The sequence below is a fragment of the Prunus avium genome, chromosome 6 (assembly GCF_965620075.1).
Source record: "Prunus avium chromosome 6, drPruAviu1.hap1.1, whole genome shotgun sequence".
NCBI lineage: Eukaryota > Viridiplantae > Streptophyta > Magnoliopsida > Rosales > Rosaceae > Prunus > Prunus avium.
Genome location: NC_142289.1, coordinates 1,900,701 through 1,916,951, shown reverse-complemented (window position 1 = coordinate 1,916,951; position 16,251 = coordinate 1,900,701). Strand labels below are relative to the sequence as shown.

General features: G+C 39.0%; 3 protein-coding genes and 1 pseudogene across 3 annotated transcripts; all 4 read left to right on the top strand.

Annotated features, from left to right (window-relative positions):
• The first annotated feature begins 197 nt into the window (after nt 1–197).
• Nucleotides 198–4,262, top strand: LOC110759810 (DHHC-type zinc finger family protein). Its single transcript, XM_021961949.2, has 10 exons — nt 198–507; nt 618–711; nt 1,332–1,426; nt 1,511–1,678; nt 1,826–1,898; nt 2,005–2,057; nt 2,621–2,712; nt 2,803–2,855; nt 3,206–3,331; nt 3,547–4,262. The coding sequence occupies exons 1-10, from the start codon at nt 359–361 to the stop codon at nt 3,823–3,825; spliced, it is 1,182 nt and encodes a 393-aa protein (XP_021817641.1). The 5' UTR covers nt 198–358; the 3' UTR covers nt 3,826–4,262.
• A 553-nt stretch (nt 4,263–4,815) lies between these two features.
• On the top strand, nt 4,816–7,782 carry LOC110759756 (cyclin-L1-1). The gene is made up of 9 exons (XM_021961876.2): nt 4,816–4,945; nt 5,055–5,227; nt 5,334–5,415; nt 5,687–5,827; nt 5,936–6,105; nt 6,327–6,600; nt 6,882–7,305; nt 7,438–7,476; nt 7,550–7,782. Exons 2-9 carry the CDS (start codon nt 5,076–5,078, stop codon nt 7,618–7,620), a joined length of 1,353 nt encoding a protein of 450 aa, XP_021817568.2. The 5' UTR covers nt 4,816–4,945; nt 5,055–5,075; the 3' UTR covers nt 7,621–7,782.
• A 124-nt stretch (nt 7,783–7,906) lies between these two features.
• LOC110759757 (patatin-like protein 2) lies at nt 7,907–16,174 on the top strand. Its single transcript, XM_021961877.2, has 6 exons — nt 7,907–8,237; nt 14,285–14,466; nt 14,554–14,740; nt 14,878–15,039; nt 15,131–15,603; nt 15,729–16,174. The coding sequence occupies exons 1-6, from the start codon at nt 8,106–8,108 to the stop codon at nt 15,946–15,948; spliced, it is 1,356 nt and encodes a 451-aa protein (XP_021817569.2). The 5' UTR covers nt 7,907–8,105; the 3' UTR covers nt 15,949–16,174.
• Nucleotides 9,104–12,128, top strand: LOC148293465 (uncharacterized; annotated as a pseudogene).
• Nucleotides 16,175–16,251: the final 77 nt, after the last annotated feature.

The following is a 16,251-nucleotide window of genomic DNA, read 5'->3' as shown; positions in this document are numbered from 1 at the left end:
CTTTTGTGACTTCGTAGAACCAAAATATTTTTTCCTTTTTGGTGGAAAATCTTCATGACACATTTTGTTATGGGCATAAAATGTTTTACGAAAACATTACCATATGGGCCCTAAGTAAGTAAAGATTTTTTTTGTTTAGTTTTAATTAATGTACCTTCTTTTTTCTTTGTGAACGAAAAAACATTATTTAAGCCGCAGAGAATTTCAAAGTGTGAAAGCCCACATCAAAACGAAAACGAAAAAGAAAAACAGAAAGGGCCTCATCTGTAGTCTCCCTCCCCACTAAAACAAAACCAAGAAGTCATCGACCAAGTCTGCAACTGCAAGTCAGAAGAGTCGTCAGAATTGAAAAGTGAGAATGGAGGTACAGTGGATTCTGTTGTGCCATGGCTTAGTGACACTGCTTGTTCTAGTCTCCTTCCTCTGTGGCCAATGGCCCATCTTCGAAGGCACGCCCATCCAACGCATCCACCACTTTCTCACCTTCGGCGCCTACGATTACTTTCAGTTCAGTAATCAGTACCTCTCTCTCTCTCTCTCTGTCTCTCTGTCTTCCAATCACTTATATTTCTATTGGTTTTAGTTTTATTGAGATTCAATTTACTGTTATTTTGCAGACGATTTGTTGGGTTTATTTTTGGGGCCAAGGGAACTAATGCCATTTCCTCCGTGGAGTATTTCTGCTGTGACCGACCCAATCCAATTTTGCAGGTTTCGTTTTTTTTCTTTCCCCGAAATAGAATTGTCTAAATTTTTGTGATTGTAATTGAGAGATAAGGGGTTCCGGTTAGTTGACTTTGTTCATGAAGTTGCAATTTTTCTTTGGGTGCTTTATTGGGAATTGAATTGTGGCTTCATTATGGTCTCATTCACGTTTTTGGTGTTGCTGCTTCTGGTTAAACTCAGTTTTATTAGATAACCCAGTAAAAGGTTTTGTCTTTCACGTTATATGCATTTTGGTAAATCTGTGGTTATCTTCTTGCTTAGAGTAAGCAGAACATGATAAATCTTAACGGAGCCAAAGTGAGGAAAATGTGGTAAAAACAGACTATTGAGGATTTGGTGCTCCAAGTTACAATATTTCCAGCTATATGAATGTGCTTAAAAGTTGGTAAATTTGAAAGAATCATTAGGAAGTGCTTAAAAGTTGGTAAATTTGACAGAATCATTAGGAAGTGCTTAAAAGTTGGTAAATTGTGGCTGCAATAGAAGAAAAAGACTAGTCAAATATGAGTGCCTTCGATATTTCCACCTACTGATGTGGACAACTAGGAATTATTTTTCTCTTTCTCTTTGATTCAGGATTAATTGTTAGTTTTCTGTTTGTGCAGTTAATATATCTTGCAATTGTAGGAGGAACGTATTTCTTAGTTGCAAATTCTTCCTTCGGTTACATTCCTGGCTATTATATAGGTGAAATTCACAGGTATGTGTCAAGGATTCTGTTTTCATAAAATTTTCCATTTTTTAGTACTGAATCCTCTACGCATTCTCTTCTCTGTTCTTTCAGGTATACAAGCTTGTTGGCTGTTGGCGTTGGTGTTCTGCTCTTTCTATTAACTAGCTTTTCTGATCCAGGAACAGTGAAGGCTGATAATGTTTCCCAGTATCTCTCTGCTTATCCCTATGACAATATTATATACTCTGAGAAAGAATGTTCAACATGCAAAATTCCAAAGTGAGTCCTGCTTTATTGATTTCTTTCCAACGTTTTCTTTCTGTTGTCTTTTCTTTTTATGAAAAAGATTTATGCTGTTTTGTTTTGTTCCTTCCTTTCCTTTTCTTACTTTCTCCTTTACATGGTCCTTCTTCCTCTGTGGTTTAGACCTGCCAGGTCTAAGCATTGCAGCATATGTGATCGCTGTGTTGCCCGCTTTGACCATCATTGTGGATGGATGGTCTGAAATTCTCTAACTATTCTTCTTCTTTCCCATCCCCTCCCTCATATATAGGACATTTTATGTGGTGCTGATTGTGAATTTAACAACATGGTTTTGATTGCAGAATAATTGCATAGGTGAGAGAAACACCCAGTACTTCATGGCGTTTCTTTTGTGGTGAGTTCTATCTGATGCAACAACAGTTTGTGTTTATGTCTTTTGTGTGACCCTTTGTTTTCTCCACTGCCTATGCTTCCCAAATAATTGACTGTACATGTTGATGGGTATGATGGGTAGAAAATTGGTTTTTTCGCGGATTGATAATGAAAGGTTATCATCTGCATTCTCTTTTTGAAACTTAACCATCCAATGTTTGCATATGAAGTTAGTGCGAAGAAAAGTAGGAAAAAGTTTAGATCTTCTGGTCTATGAGGTTTTGAAATTGTTTATGGCATTTACTGTTACACTCTTGAAATTCATAACAGATTACACCGGAGAATAAGCATTAGGGTTTAGGCCTAAAATTTGCACGAATGTTTCAATTACAAATGATGAATAAGCATTCTATGGTCTTAATGTTTGCACGAATGTGTCAATTCCAGACTTATGAATAAGCATTTTTTATCTTATTTTCTGTTTTACTTAATTGCTCTGTCAATTTGAACTTTATTTTATCTGTGAGGTAATATACTACACTTTTTGTTTGTCTATTTGTTATCATTTCTTTAGTGCTTTTTCAGGCACACCTTACTTTGCATATATGGAACAGTGGCCATTGGGTTAATTATTGCTGGGCAAATTAAAGAATTTAAAGTTATTGATATCCTAACTGGTAAATTAAGTTTCATTCCATCCTCCTACTTGATGATTGTGCTTCATTTGAACCTAAATAACGTTCCTTTCCCTAATTTCTTCATTGCAGTTTATTATGGTATAGAAAATTCTTTTCGCAGTTTATCACCGCATGTTGTGCAGGTAAGTTGATTTATTTTGTTTCAGCAATGTAGAAGAGTAACAGCTTCCAAAAATATTTTTGCTGAGCCTGGTTGGAGTTCACCATTTATTTACTTTCCATGATGTCTCCAAGTATGAAGCATAGCTTAGAAATGTGTATAAATAAGCACAGTCTGAACTCTTCCATGATAATAATTTGCTTTCATTAAATCTTGAGCTGGAAATTTCAAGGGTTATAGGGTTCAATTTTTTTATTTATATGGTGTGTGGTTTTGGTACTTTTTGCATGGTTGTATATTTCTCTACTCATTTATTTTTTGTTTCCTTTTTTCATGCTGCTCATTGCTTTATTATTTCCTGATGCATTACAGTGGTTGTTGGGGGCCTACAACACTCAAATACTTCTTATGGTGTTTCTGGCAATAGTTTCACTGTCATTGGCGGGTTTCTTTGGTTACCATGCAAAACTTTGTCTCACAAATACTACGACAAATGAGGTCTCTCTCTCTCTCTCTCTCTGTGACTTTGTTGAATAGGTTATGTCTTGATATAAAGTTCCAAAGAGGGCAGGATAGAGGAGGTAATAATGATGCGGGGCAGGGATAGTTCATTAGGCTCCATCACTCCCTCAGGAAAAGAAATCTTAACATAACAGTGGCTTCTGTCATTACTGAAACATTGGAACTTAGCGTGTGCATTTCTTTTGAAACAGACTTTCAAGTGGCAAGAGTATGTAAGCTGGCAGAGGAAGCTAAATGAAGCAAGGGCGAGTTCTGCAGCACTAAAAGCAAGTATCAATGGGATGAGTAGTGAAAGAAAACCTCCAGAGAACAAATGGAGAGCCATGTTCCGTAGATCCCCACTTAAAGATGTTGAGGTTGTGGTTAAGAATAACATATATGACAAAGGATTCTTTCAGAATTTTCTTGAGATCATCATGCCCCTCTCAAGAAGACAGTTGTCTCTGCGAACCAAATCGAAGTCTGGCTGAGACAGATTGCCAGCCCTTCAACCTTGTATGCTTTGCTTCTTGTTGTTTCTTCCAGCAATCGAACGGCTTCATAGCCCGTTCTCGCAAAATTTCTCTTGCTTGAACAGCGGGCGACACCAAGAGAGGGATCTGGCAAAGATCAGATGCTTGTTCTGGCTTTGTGTATCATTATTGCAAGTCATCTATGCCTACAGGATATGGCCGACTGCTTGTGATTGGTGGTTCATTCAAGGACATGTAGTATAATGAAGTAGCCACAATCACAATAGACATTCAATTTGTTATGTTAGCAATTAGCATAGGGGATTTTTCTTGTAAAGCTGGCTCTTTTTCCTTTCAATTTCTGTAATATGGTATCTTTACTCATTGGAAGAAGAATGATATAAATTGTTAATCTTTCTATTCTTTCTGACTAAAGAAATGAACTGTATTTGATATTTGGGTCTCCCACTTCCATGGTTGCTGCTAGTAGTGGCAGACCTATTAAGGCGCAAGGAGGTGCAGCAGCTGCACCTCCCCTCGGCGGAAAAAACATTGTAGGTGCCTAATTTTCATTTTCAACATTTAAATAAATGTCCATTTACTTAAGTTTACAATGTAAATAAGGAAGTACCCCCCATTTGGATTCAAATAAAAATACTAGAAAATCAAATTCTCACCAAATCAAAATATGAAAAATCGGTTTTAGTGCAAAATATGATTTAAGCTAAAATTAATGGCTATATACTTCATACTAAAATCCCATAAAATCAAGTTTTCTTATTTGATGTGTAAGGAATAAAAGCCGCCAAAAATTATCTTGAGGAAATGATTATTCCGAAAAACAATTTTTCATACTTAGTCAATATTGCACCTCCGCTAAAAAAATTCTGCATCCGCCAGTGGCTGCTAGGTAGAGAAGAGCTTGCTTGCAGCAGCCTATAAATGGGCGGGAATGAAAAATCAAGAAAGTAAAGGGGCTATTAAAAAATAACCCAAAAAGCTGTTAAAAGACCAAAACACCCACATATTACGTCGTCGTATAATCACATGACCTTGCATTGTATAGCTCAGAGCCAATTGCTTCATCTCATGATTGATTCTCGTCGATTAATTTGAGTCTGGGGCGCCAAGAACGGAGGTAAGGCTCTATTTGGATGATTACGATTTTTGTTTTTGAAATTTCGGAACTTTCTCAGTTTTCTTTGAGATTCCATTTGATTGAATTTGGGAAATTTCACTTTGTGTAGAAGTTAGGTAGGGTTTCTACGATGATATACACGGCGATAGACACGTTCTATCTGACCGATGAGCAGTTGCAGAACTCGCCGTCGAGAAAGGACGGCATAGATGAGGCCACGGAGACCACGCTCAGAATCTATGGCTGTGATTTAATCCAAGAAAGCGGAATTTTGCTCAGATTGTATGGTTTCAGTTCTGGTTTGTTTTAATTTGTAAAATTTGTTGTTGTTCTTTTCTTTGAGGGTGAATTTGGTTAACTTTGTTTTGCTTCATTTGATCACTTGCAGACCTCAAGCTGTTATGGCCACTGGTCAGGTTCTGTTTCACCGATTCTATTGTAAGAAGTCCTTTGCACGCTTCAACGTCAAGGTATTTTTGCTACATATATAATTATTTTCTGAGCCATTTGTTTGGATGCTGATAAAGGCAAATGACAATTCTTTAATTTGTAGACTGATTGTGGTTTTCTCTTTGGGCTGTGAAAGATGAGTACTTGTATCTTCAATTAGTCCAAATAGTTGTTTAGCAGACGTTCTTTCTAAAACCATGGTCCGAAGTCGAGAGAAATGAATGATTTCTTTTAAATTTTTGCCTTGTAATGTCACAACTTCTGCATTAATAATGTGATGCTTTCTTGTAGAAAGTTGCTGCTAGCTGTTTGTGGCTTGCATCAAAACTGGAGGAATGCCCTAAAAAAGCCAGGCAGGTTATCATTGTTTTTCACAGGATGGAATGTAGGAGGGAGAACCTACCCATTGAGCCGTTGGACCCATATTCAAAGGTTAGAGCTCATATAATTCACATCGTACTAAAGTCATTGTCTTCCATTATCATGATTTCGACCCAAATGCATGCTGCTATGGTTTATCTTTGTCTTCTTTCTTTCCAGAAATATTCGGACTTGAAGATGGAGTTGAGTAAAGCAGAAAGACATATTTTAAAGGAGATGGGTTTCATTTGTCATGTTGAGCATCCTCATAAGTTTATATCAAATTATCTTGCCACTCTGGAGACACCACCAGAATTAACACAGGAAGCCTGGAATCTAGCAAATGACAGGTACTTCTCCCAACATATTCCAATTCCTTATTTACTTTCTTGGTACTTGGTTTTTCCATTTGACTTTGAAACTTTTGAACTTTACGTTGTTTAATTATTTGGAATCTTCTGTTTTACTGGATTATGTGTCTTTGTTGTCCTTATTGGTGTAGTTCATTTGAAAAAATTATATTCAATGTACTATTTTGTTGGTTTAGTTCTCACTAACGTTTTAACTGCAGTTTGCGGACAACATTGTGTGTGCGATTCAAGAGTGAGGTTGTTGCTTGTGGTGTAGTTTATGCTGCTGCTCGGAGGTTTCAAGTGCCCCTTCCTGAGAATCCGCCATGGTGGAAGGCATTTGATGCTGAGAAATCAGGGATTGATGAAGTTTGTAGGGTGCTGGCTCATCTGTACAGCCTTCCTAAAGCAAAGTACGTACCAGTCTGTAAGGATGGAGATTCTTTTACATTTTCTAACAAGTCATGGAATTCACAGTCTCAGCCAAATCCAAAGGTAGTTCCGATTCTTTTTTCATTTTTCTCTCTCTCTCTCTCTCTCTCTCTCTCTAATTCCTGCTCCTCCCCCTTCTCACTTAAGATTTATTCAGAGCTGGGGGCTCTACGATATTCTCTCTTATCCACTGCAGTTGCCCACTTGTCAGCATATTGCTGCACTGCTGGCTGTGAGCAAGGATGCCAACTGCAGGCTGATGAGAATCTGCTCTGTATTGCATCATACCGAAATTACATTAATAATGTGGAGTTTTTTTAAATTTTTTTATTGCTGTTTCATAGGAAGTTCCTACGAAGAGCCCATCAGCTATTGACAATACCTCTAATATAAAGGCTGCAGCAGAAGTCAATCCAGAATCTGGTGGATCAAAGGGTGTGTTGGCCAAGCTAGCCACTGACAAGCTGAAGGACTCTAAAGAGAGTGATGAAAGTGTGCCTATTGAGGGAGAGGCAAGAGAAGATTTCAGTATGAAATCCAAGTCTGAACGCAGAACAGAATCTAGTGGTGATAAAAGCAAGGACAGGGAGAGGGACAGGGAGAGGGAGAGAGACACAGACAGAGACAGGGACAGGGATAGGGATAGAATGAAGGTCCGGGATCGTGATAGGGGCAGGGATTCTGACCGTGAACGAGATCGAGAGGAGTCTGAGAGGGACAGAACCAAGGACCGAGGTTATCGTTCCAAGGATAGAGCAAAAGATTCAGGTTGGTTATGGGTTTTATTCCCCCCCACCACATTGTTAAAATTGGATTTATGAACTTGCGTCATTTCAAATTTTATCGTCTCCGAAATTCTTTAACTTGAATTTCTATGTTGAATGCACAATATTAATGCAGGGGGGCATTTGGAGAAATCAAGACATCACTCGTCACGAGGTATGCTTATTCAAATTGTGTTGTGTCAGTTTGATTTGAACCCCATCATCTGACAATTACCCTTATTTTGCAGATCGTGACTATCACAATTCCGCCTATTCTTCGCGGGACAAGGATCGCCATAGACATCATTCTTACGCTTGAACTGATCATCAAGTTCAAGACATCTCTCTTTTTCTCCTAAACTTCATCTGAACTGAAAATACTTTGTGCTTTGTATGTTGAGAGAAAACTGTATGTTGACAGAAAATGTAAAAGTGAGCAATTGAGACTATTTATGGTTATGGATATGCATGATTCTTCTAACTCGTGAGGTATTTTTAATATATTATAGAAACTTGTCTGTGTAGGAAATCCTAACAATATAGGAAAGAAGTCCTAATTACAATAGGAACTATTAAAAAAGGAAAGTAAATACAACTTTGAATATAAAAATGGAAACTAAAATTACCTGATCCGAGAGGGAAAGATCTCTATATAAACCTCACAACTCAATTGGTTAACCCCATAACTTGCAAAGCTTTCTTTTTGAGATTCTTGAAACTTCAAATTAATAGCTCTCACAGTTTTTCTTGTTAAATTTTAATTAAGCCTTGTGCATTAATTGCCTTCTCTTCAATTTCCCACCCATGGAGAAAACAAAATCATCCCTTCATTCTCCCACTAATGGAGGTCTCACTACCATTCTTAGTATTGATGGAGGTGGAATAAGAGGGATTATCGAAGGAGTTTCACTCGAGTTCCTAGAGTCTGAGCTTCAGGTAAAAAGATCAAAACTAGAACTCTATTTTGAGCAATATATTTCATTCTCATAGAATGTTATAGGAACTTCTAAGAACTTGTAGGATATAATATAATGTGGCATCACTCTTTATTACACGACTGCCACTAAGTGTGAATATATATATATATATATATATATATATTGCAGGTAATTTCTGTTAAAGTATCAACCCCAGCTCAACCCATTTTGAGGAGCAATCTCTACAAGGTTCTAGAAGTATAAACAACAAGGAAATAAAGCCTAGAGAAGATAGTCAATACTTGAGCTAGATAAGTAGAGAAAAATCTGGAAAAGTGAAGGAAGTTCCACCGACCTAGTAACTAGTATTGTAATAGATTAATGTAGTTGATTCTAGAAAGTTACATAGGCTATGTCGGCTAGGAATGGAGAATAGTCTAGAAAGTAAAAGAATTATGTAGCAAAGGCAATGGAATGGAGAGCTATGTCGGCTAGAACAACTATAAATAGGCATAAAGCCATGCATTGTATAGAATCAAGAAGTGAAGTGTGTGTCAACTAGAAGAGTGAGCTATAGAGCTAAGGAGTCATTGTGAGAAGTGTGAGTGAAGTGAGAAAGAGTGTTTGTAAGAGTTAGTCTTTCCTTTGAGAGTTGTTTGTTGTAATATTTTGTGAGTCTAATACAAGTAAATTGTTTACTTGTTTTATCTCCAACAAGTCTATCTTAGAGTTGTGTACTCTAAAATTTGCTCAACAATTGGTATCAGAGCGGGACGGTCAGTGACTGATTCTGCGGGAGCTTCTTTGAGTCGTGAAGAGTTTGTCTCTACAAGTTTGCATATTTAGTTCAAGCTTGTTCGGTACTGCCGGAATTCTGCCGACACGATGGGTGATCTTCACGTAGTTGGAGGAATCACGAAGCTCAACAACAAAAATTACAACACGTGGGCGACATGCATGGAGTCTTATCTACAAGGCCAAGATCTTTGGGATGTCGTCGGGGGCAACGATGTTGCACAACCACGAGAAGACAATAGCGACGCTTTGCGTAAGTGGAAGATCAAAGCAGGTAAAGCCATGTTTGCCCTGAAGACAACAATTGAAGAAGAAATGTTAGAGCACATAAGGAAAGCCAAAACACCAAAGGAAGCATGGGACACCTTCGCAACACTCTTTTCAAAAAGGAATGACACAAGACTACAACTTCTTGAGAACGAGCTGCTATCTGTTGCACAACGTGACATGACGATTGCTCAGTACTTCCACAAGGTAAAGTCCATATGCCGTGAAATTTCTGATTTAGATCCTACTGCTGCTATTGTGGAATCTAGGATAAAAAGAATAATTATCCATGGTCTGAGACCCGAATACCGAGGCTTCGTTGCCGCTGTACAAGGGTGGCCTACTCAACCATCACTTGTTGAATTTGAAAATTTGCTTGCCGATCAAGAGGCTATGGCTAAGCAAATGGGAGGGGTCTCGTTAAAAGGTGAGGAGGAAGCACTCTACACCAACAAAAGTAAAGGCAACTTCAAGCAGCACTTTGGTAGTGGATCTAAAAGAGATGGTGACAAGGCGAAAAGTCATCAAGGAGAAGGAAGTTCTCGGCCAGGGGGAGCTTCAAAGTTTCACGGCAACCGTGGTCAATCCAAGAATACTAAAAGATTCGAAGGTAAATGCTACAACTGCGGAAAGAAGGGCCACATGGCGAAAGATTGTTGGTCCAACAAAAGGCCCGCTGAGAGTAATACTGCTACTTCCAACTCAAAGGAGAAAAGTGAGGATGATTGGGACGCAGAAGCATCTCTTGCTATAGAGGAAGAGGAGATAGCTCTCACTGTGACGTCACCTGAAAGGATTGACTACAAGAATGATTGGATTATCGACTCAGGCTGCTCAAATCACATGACAGGTGATAAGGAGAAGCTGCAGAACCTGACTGAGTACAAAGGCAATCGTATGGTGGTGACTGCTAACAACTCAAGGTTACCGATAACCCACATCGGTAAGACAGTAGTAGCACCACGATACAATTCTAATGAAGTGCCGCTTCAAGATGTCTACCATGTTCCAGGCATGAAGAAGAATCTGCTTTCAGTAGCACAACTGACATCATCAGGCCACTATGTCCTATTCAGTCCAAGAGATGTGAAGGTGTATCGAGACCTTAAGATCTCAGGGATGCCGACAATGGAGGGACGACGACTAGAGTCAGTCTACGTAATGTCAGCAGAGTCTGCATATGTAGACAAGACAAGAAAGAACGAGACAGCAAATTTATGGCACATGAGATTGGGCCACGTTAGCTATCACAAGCTAAGCGTGATGATGAAGAAGTCAATGCTCAAGGGTCTGCCTCAGCTTGATGTGAGAACAGATACGGTCTGTGCAGGATGTCAATATGGTAAAGCGCATCAACTACCATATGAGGAATCCAAGTTCAAAGCAAAAGCACCGCTAGAGTTAATCCATTCTGATGTGTTCGGGCCTGTTAAGCAACCATCGATTAGCGGGATGCGATACATGGTGACGTTCATTGATGACTTCTCCAGGTATGTGTGGGTTTTCTTTATGAAAGAAAAATCCGACACATTTTCAAAGTTTAAAGAGTTTAGAGAAATAGTTGAAGGAGAAGTGGGAAAGAAGATTATTTGTCTACGCACAGATAATGGAGGAGAATATACCTCGAATGAATTCTGCCAGTATCTACGAGAGTCTCACATACGTCATCAATTCACATGTGCCAACACGCCACAACAGAATGGAGTAGCAGAGAGAAAGAACCGGCATCTTGCAGAGATATGTCGAAGCATGCTGCATGCCAAGAATGTGCCTGGAAGGTTTTGGGCTGAAGCCATGAGAACTGCAGCCCATGTGATCAACAAACTTCCTCAACCAAGGTTAGAATTTATTTCACCATTCGAGAAACTGTGGGATATGAAACCTACAGTCAGTTACTTTCGAGTATTCGGTTGTGTGTGCTACGTATTTGTTCCAAGTCATCTACGTAGCAAGTTTGACAAGAAGGCAATCAGATGTATCTTTGTGGGATACGACAGCCAGAGAAAAGGGTGGAAGTGTTGTGACCCTACAAATGGAAGGTGCTACACATCACGAGATGTGGTGTTCGATGAAGCATCATCTTGGTGGTCCCCAGAAAAGGAGGTGTTACCAGACTCGAGAGAAATTGAAGATAAGCTGCAACAAAAGTTGGGGGAGCAAATTGTTCCAATCCGACCGAGTCCAAATGAGCATGAAGATTCGCTTGACGGTGACGATGACGAGCAAGAGGTTACTCAGAATCCTTGGCAAACTGGTGTACATCAACAAGCACTAGAAGAAGTTAGACCCAGTGAAGTAGAAATACCGACTCCACAGTCACAACCCAGAAGGTCAACAAGAGTACGGAAGCAAAATCCCAAATACGCCAACGCAGCCATAGCAGAAGACATAGTTGAACCTGAAACATTTGAAGAAGCATCACAGAGTTCCGAATGGGTTAAAGCTATGGGAGAAGAAATCACTGCGCTAGAGCAAAATCAGACTTGGGATCTGGTGCCAAAGCCAAGAGATGTGAAACCCATATCCTGCAAATGGGTGTATAAGATAAAGCGTCGTCCTGATGGGTCGGTCGAGAGGTATAAGGCTCGGTTGGTGGCTCGAGGTTTCTCTCAGCAATACGGACTAGATTATGATGAAACGTTTAGTCCAGTGGCAAAGCTTGTAACCGTACGAGTCCTACTTGCACTTGCGGCCAACAAAGATTGGAACTTGTACCAGATGGATGTGAAGAATGCGTTTTTGCATGGGGAGTTAGATCGGGAAATCTACATGACTCAACCAATGGGCTTTGAGAACGAAGTCCATCCCGAGTATGTGTGCAAGCTAAAAAAGGCACTTTACGGATTAAAGCAAGCGCCAAGAGCATGGTACGGTAAGATTGCAGAATTTCTCTCTCGAAGTGGTTATTCAGTGACCCATGCAGATCCTAGTTTATTTGTCAAAGCTAATGGAGGAAAATTAGCTATCGTGCTGGTATACGTGGATGATCTAATCATCACTGGTGATGATGAGGAAGAAATTCACCAAACGAAGGAGAATTTGTCAGTTCGTTTTCAGATGAAAGAACTGGGACAACTCAAACACTTTCTTGGGCTAGAGGTCGATCGCACACAAGAAGGAATATTTCTATGTCAACAGAAATATGCAAAAGATTTGTTGCAAAAGTTCGGGATGCTTGAATGCAAGCCAATCTCAACGCCAATGGAGCCCAATGTCAAGCTGTGCGCATATGAAGGCAAAGACTTGGAAGACACAACGATGTATCGACAATTGGTGGGTAGTCTAATCTACTTGACATTGACTCGGCCTGACATTTCGTATGCAGTTGGTGTGATGAGTCGATACATGCAAAATCCAAAGAAGTCTCATTTGGACGCAGTACGACGAATACTGAGGTATGTGAAAAGTACAATTGACTATGGTCTGTTGTACAAGAAAGGAGAAGACTGCAAGCTAGTTGGTTATTGTGACGCTAACTATGCGGGAGATCATGATACTCGTCGATCAACTACCGGGTACGTGTTTAAGCTTGGTTCAGGAACAATTTCTTGGTGCAGTAAGAGACAGCCGACGGTATCTTTGTCAACCACGGAAGCAGAGTACAGAGCAGCAGCAATGGCAGCTCAAGAGATCACGTGGCTAACACAGCTAATGAATGATCTACATCAATTGGTAGATTATTCAGTGCCGTTATACTGTGATAATCAATCAGCAGTTCGTTTGGCGGAAAATCCAGTCTTTCATGCAAGAACCAAACATGTGGAGATACACTACCATTTTATTAGAGAGAAGGTTCTGCAAGAAGAGATTGAGATGAGACATATCAATACAGATGATCAAATTGCGGACTTGTTCACAAAAGGTCTGAGTACCAGCAAGTTGGAAAGATTTCGTCATCAGCTCAATGTGATGCGAAGGATGTGAGCTGGTGTTGAGGGGGAGTGTTAAAGTATCAACCCCAACTCAACCCATTTTGAGGAGCAATCTCTACAAGGTTCTAGAAGTATAAACAACAAGGAAATAAAGCCTAGAGAAGATAGTCAATACTTGAGCTAGATAAGTAGAGAAAAATCTGGAAAAGTGAAGGAAGTTCCACCGACCTAGTAACTAGTATTGTAATAGATTAATGTAGTTGATTCTAGAAAGTTACATAGGCTATGTCGGCTAGGAATGGAGAATAGTCTAGAAAGTAAAAGAATTATGTAGCAAAGGCAATGGAATGGAGAGCTATGTCGGCTAGAACAACTATAAATAGGCATAAAGCCATGCATTGTATAGAATCAAGAAGTGAAGTGTGTGTCAACTAGAAGAGTGAGCTATAGAGCTAAGGAGTCATTGTGAGAAGTGTGAGTGAAGTGAGAAAGAGTGTTTGTAAGAGTTAGTCTTTCCTTTGAGAGTTGTTTGTTGTAATATTTTGTGAGTCTAATACAAGTAAATTGTTTACTTGTTTTATCTCCAACAAGTCTATCTTAGAGTTGTGTACTCTAAAATTTGCTCAACAATTTCTTAGTAGTCCCTTTCATCGAATATGCACATATATATAGCAGTAAAGTCTGCATTATAGGATAAGATCCTTAATTTGTTAATGTCTCTGCCAACATGTTCATCACTCAGTAATTTTCAAACATTTAGGCTCCATTGCCTCGGGGCATTGGCGCAGAAACCCTAGCTTATTGATGGTTGCTCAACTTTAACCACATGGAAGATAAATAACGGCGATCAAATTCAACCATGTATATGCCACAGTGATATCTTACACCAAATATTATCTGAAACCTACTGTAATAATGTTATGAGGGGTTTTGTAACACAAGCTTCATATATTATATATTATAAATAAATAAATACTCGTATTATAATACACGTCATCACATGGTGTTGTTATACCTAGCTAGCATGTTTGCTCTACTACTCACAATTTGATGCTGGTGTGTTTCTCTCTTTTTTTCTTTTTTGGTAATCTAATAAGTCTAATTTTTTGCTTTACTTGGTGGCTATATGCAGAGGCTTGATGGTAAGCATGTAAGGCTCGTAGATTATTTTGATTGGGTTGCAGGGACGAGCACAGGTGGCCTTGTGACGCTCATGCTTGCTACCCCAGATGAAAATAACCGTCCCTTGTTTGCTGCAAAAGATATCCTCCCTTTTTATATCAAACATTGCCCTAAAATCTTCCACCAACCTAGGTTTGTACAGTTAATTGTTGACAAAGAGACCACACTTTCGTATGCATAACGAGTAACGATAACTAATTTTGATTCCTTGTACAACAGATCTCTCATCGGCAAAATCAAACATTGTTTGAAAGGTTTAGTAAGACCCAAATATAATGGGAAGTATTTCCACAAATTGGTGAAGGAAAAACTAGGCGATAAGCATTTGCACGACACGTTGACTAATGTTGTAATCCCAACGGTTGATATAAAACCGCCACGTCCAGTTATTTTCTCCAGCTATGAGGTTTGTTTATTAATTATCTCCTAATTCGAACACATATGTGTATATAATTTAATTCTTTGTTCTGCTTAATTATTATTATTTTTGGTTGTAAATAAATAATTCTTGATTTTGTATATTTATGTTGGTGATGATTTTAGTTGAAAAGGCACCCAAGCCTAGATGCTTTGCTTTCGGATATATGCATTGGAACTTCAGCAGCCCCACCCTACCTTCCGGCCCATCAATTTAGTTCCGCAACTTCAACAAGCAAGTCAAGAGAATTCAATCTCATTGATGGTGGAGTTGCTGCCAATAACCCGGTAAATATTGATGTGCCCCAAATTTCAAAAACTTATTAATTTGCATAATCTGAATAATTCATATATAATATGAACATTATTTATTCGGTAGGCTTCAATTGCTATAAAGGAAGCGGAAAAAGAAATCCTCAGGAAGAACCCTGGGTGTGGAAATGAAGAGTTGCATAAGCGGATTTTACTAATATCACTAGGGACTGGTATAGCAAATGATGAGGAGGAGTACGACGCCAAAGAAGTAGCTCGTTGGGGTGCTTTCCAGTGGCTCATCGGACCCCATTGGTCGTCTCCAGTGGTGCATATGTGTATCAAAGTAACTGGTGGCATTCTTGATTACCACACTCAATGTGTTTTAGAACATGTTCAGTCTCACGGCCATTACCTCCGAATTCAGGACGATACACTAAGCGGAAGTTTGGCTTCTGTGGATATTGCCACCAAAAAAAACTTGAATGATCTTGTGAAAGTTGGAGAGGCATTGTTGAAGAAACCGGTTTCCAGATTGGATTCCGATACCAGTGAAACCGAGCCTCTTCCTCTTGAGACAAATGCAGAGGCTCTCGTGAGGTGCGTATAATCTGCTCTTTTATTTTGATTAAGTTGTGGCTTGATGCATGTAAATTCAATAAATTAATGGGATACTACTCATTATAACTTTTGCTTTTGTCAATTAATTTGCTTTGATAATGCAGGATGGCGAAAATTCTCTCTGAGGAGAGGGCTCGGAGGATTCAGGAAGGATATCATCCTCAGAGAATTCAGGAAGGACACCATCACAAAAATAATAGGTTGCTGCTCTCACATAACCCCTTTGGGAAATTTTTCAGTAAGTATTTTATGTCAAGGATTTGTTACATACTTTTAATCTTGGCCATTGGATTGCATTCATTAAAAGTGTTGGTGATCTCTTAGATGCAATCCAACGGCTGAGATTAAAAAATATGTAACTAATCCTTAACTTAAATACTTATTGGAGAATGCCCATAAGTCCTTGTAGCTATGTTTTCCTTAAGAAAATTAAATAGCTCAAATTTTTTTTTCTTTCATGTAATTCAGTTCAGTTCTGAAATTATTTTCTCCCAATGTGTATAGATATATGTAACTGGGAAATTATTCAATTTCTTCATGACGTGGCCAATGATAGCAGCTTTGACTTGAGTTGTTTAAGTCTTCTTCATTATGTTGTTGGAGTTTGTGTGTGGTTTCGTATATGGA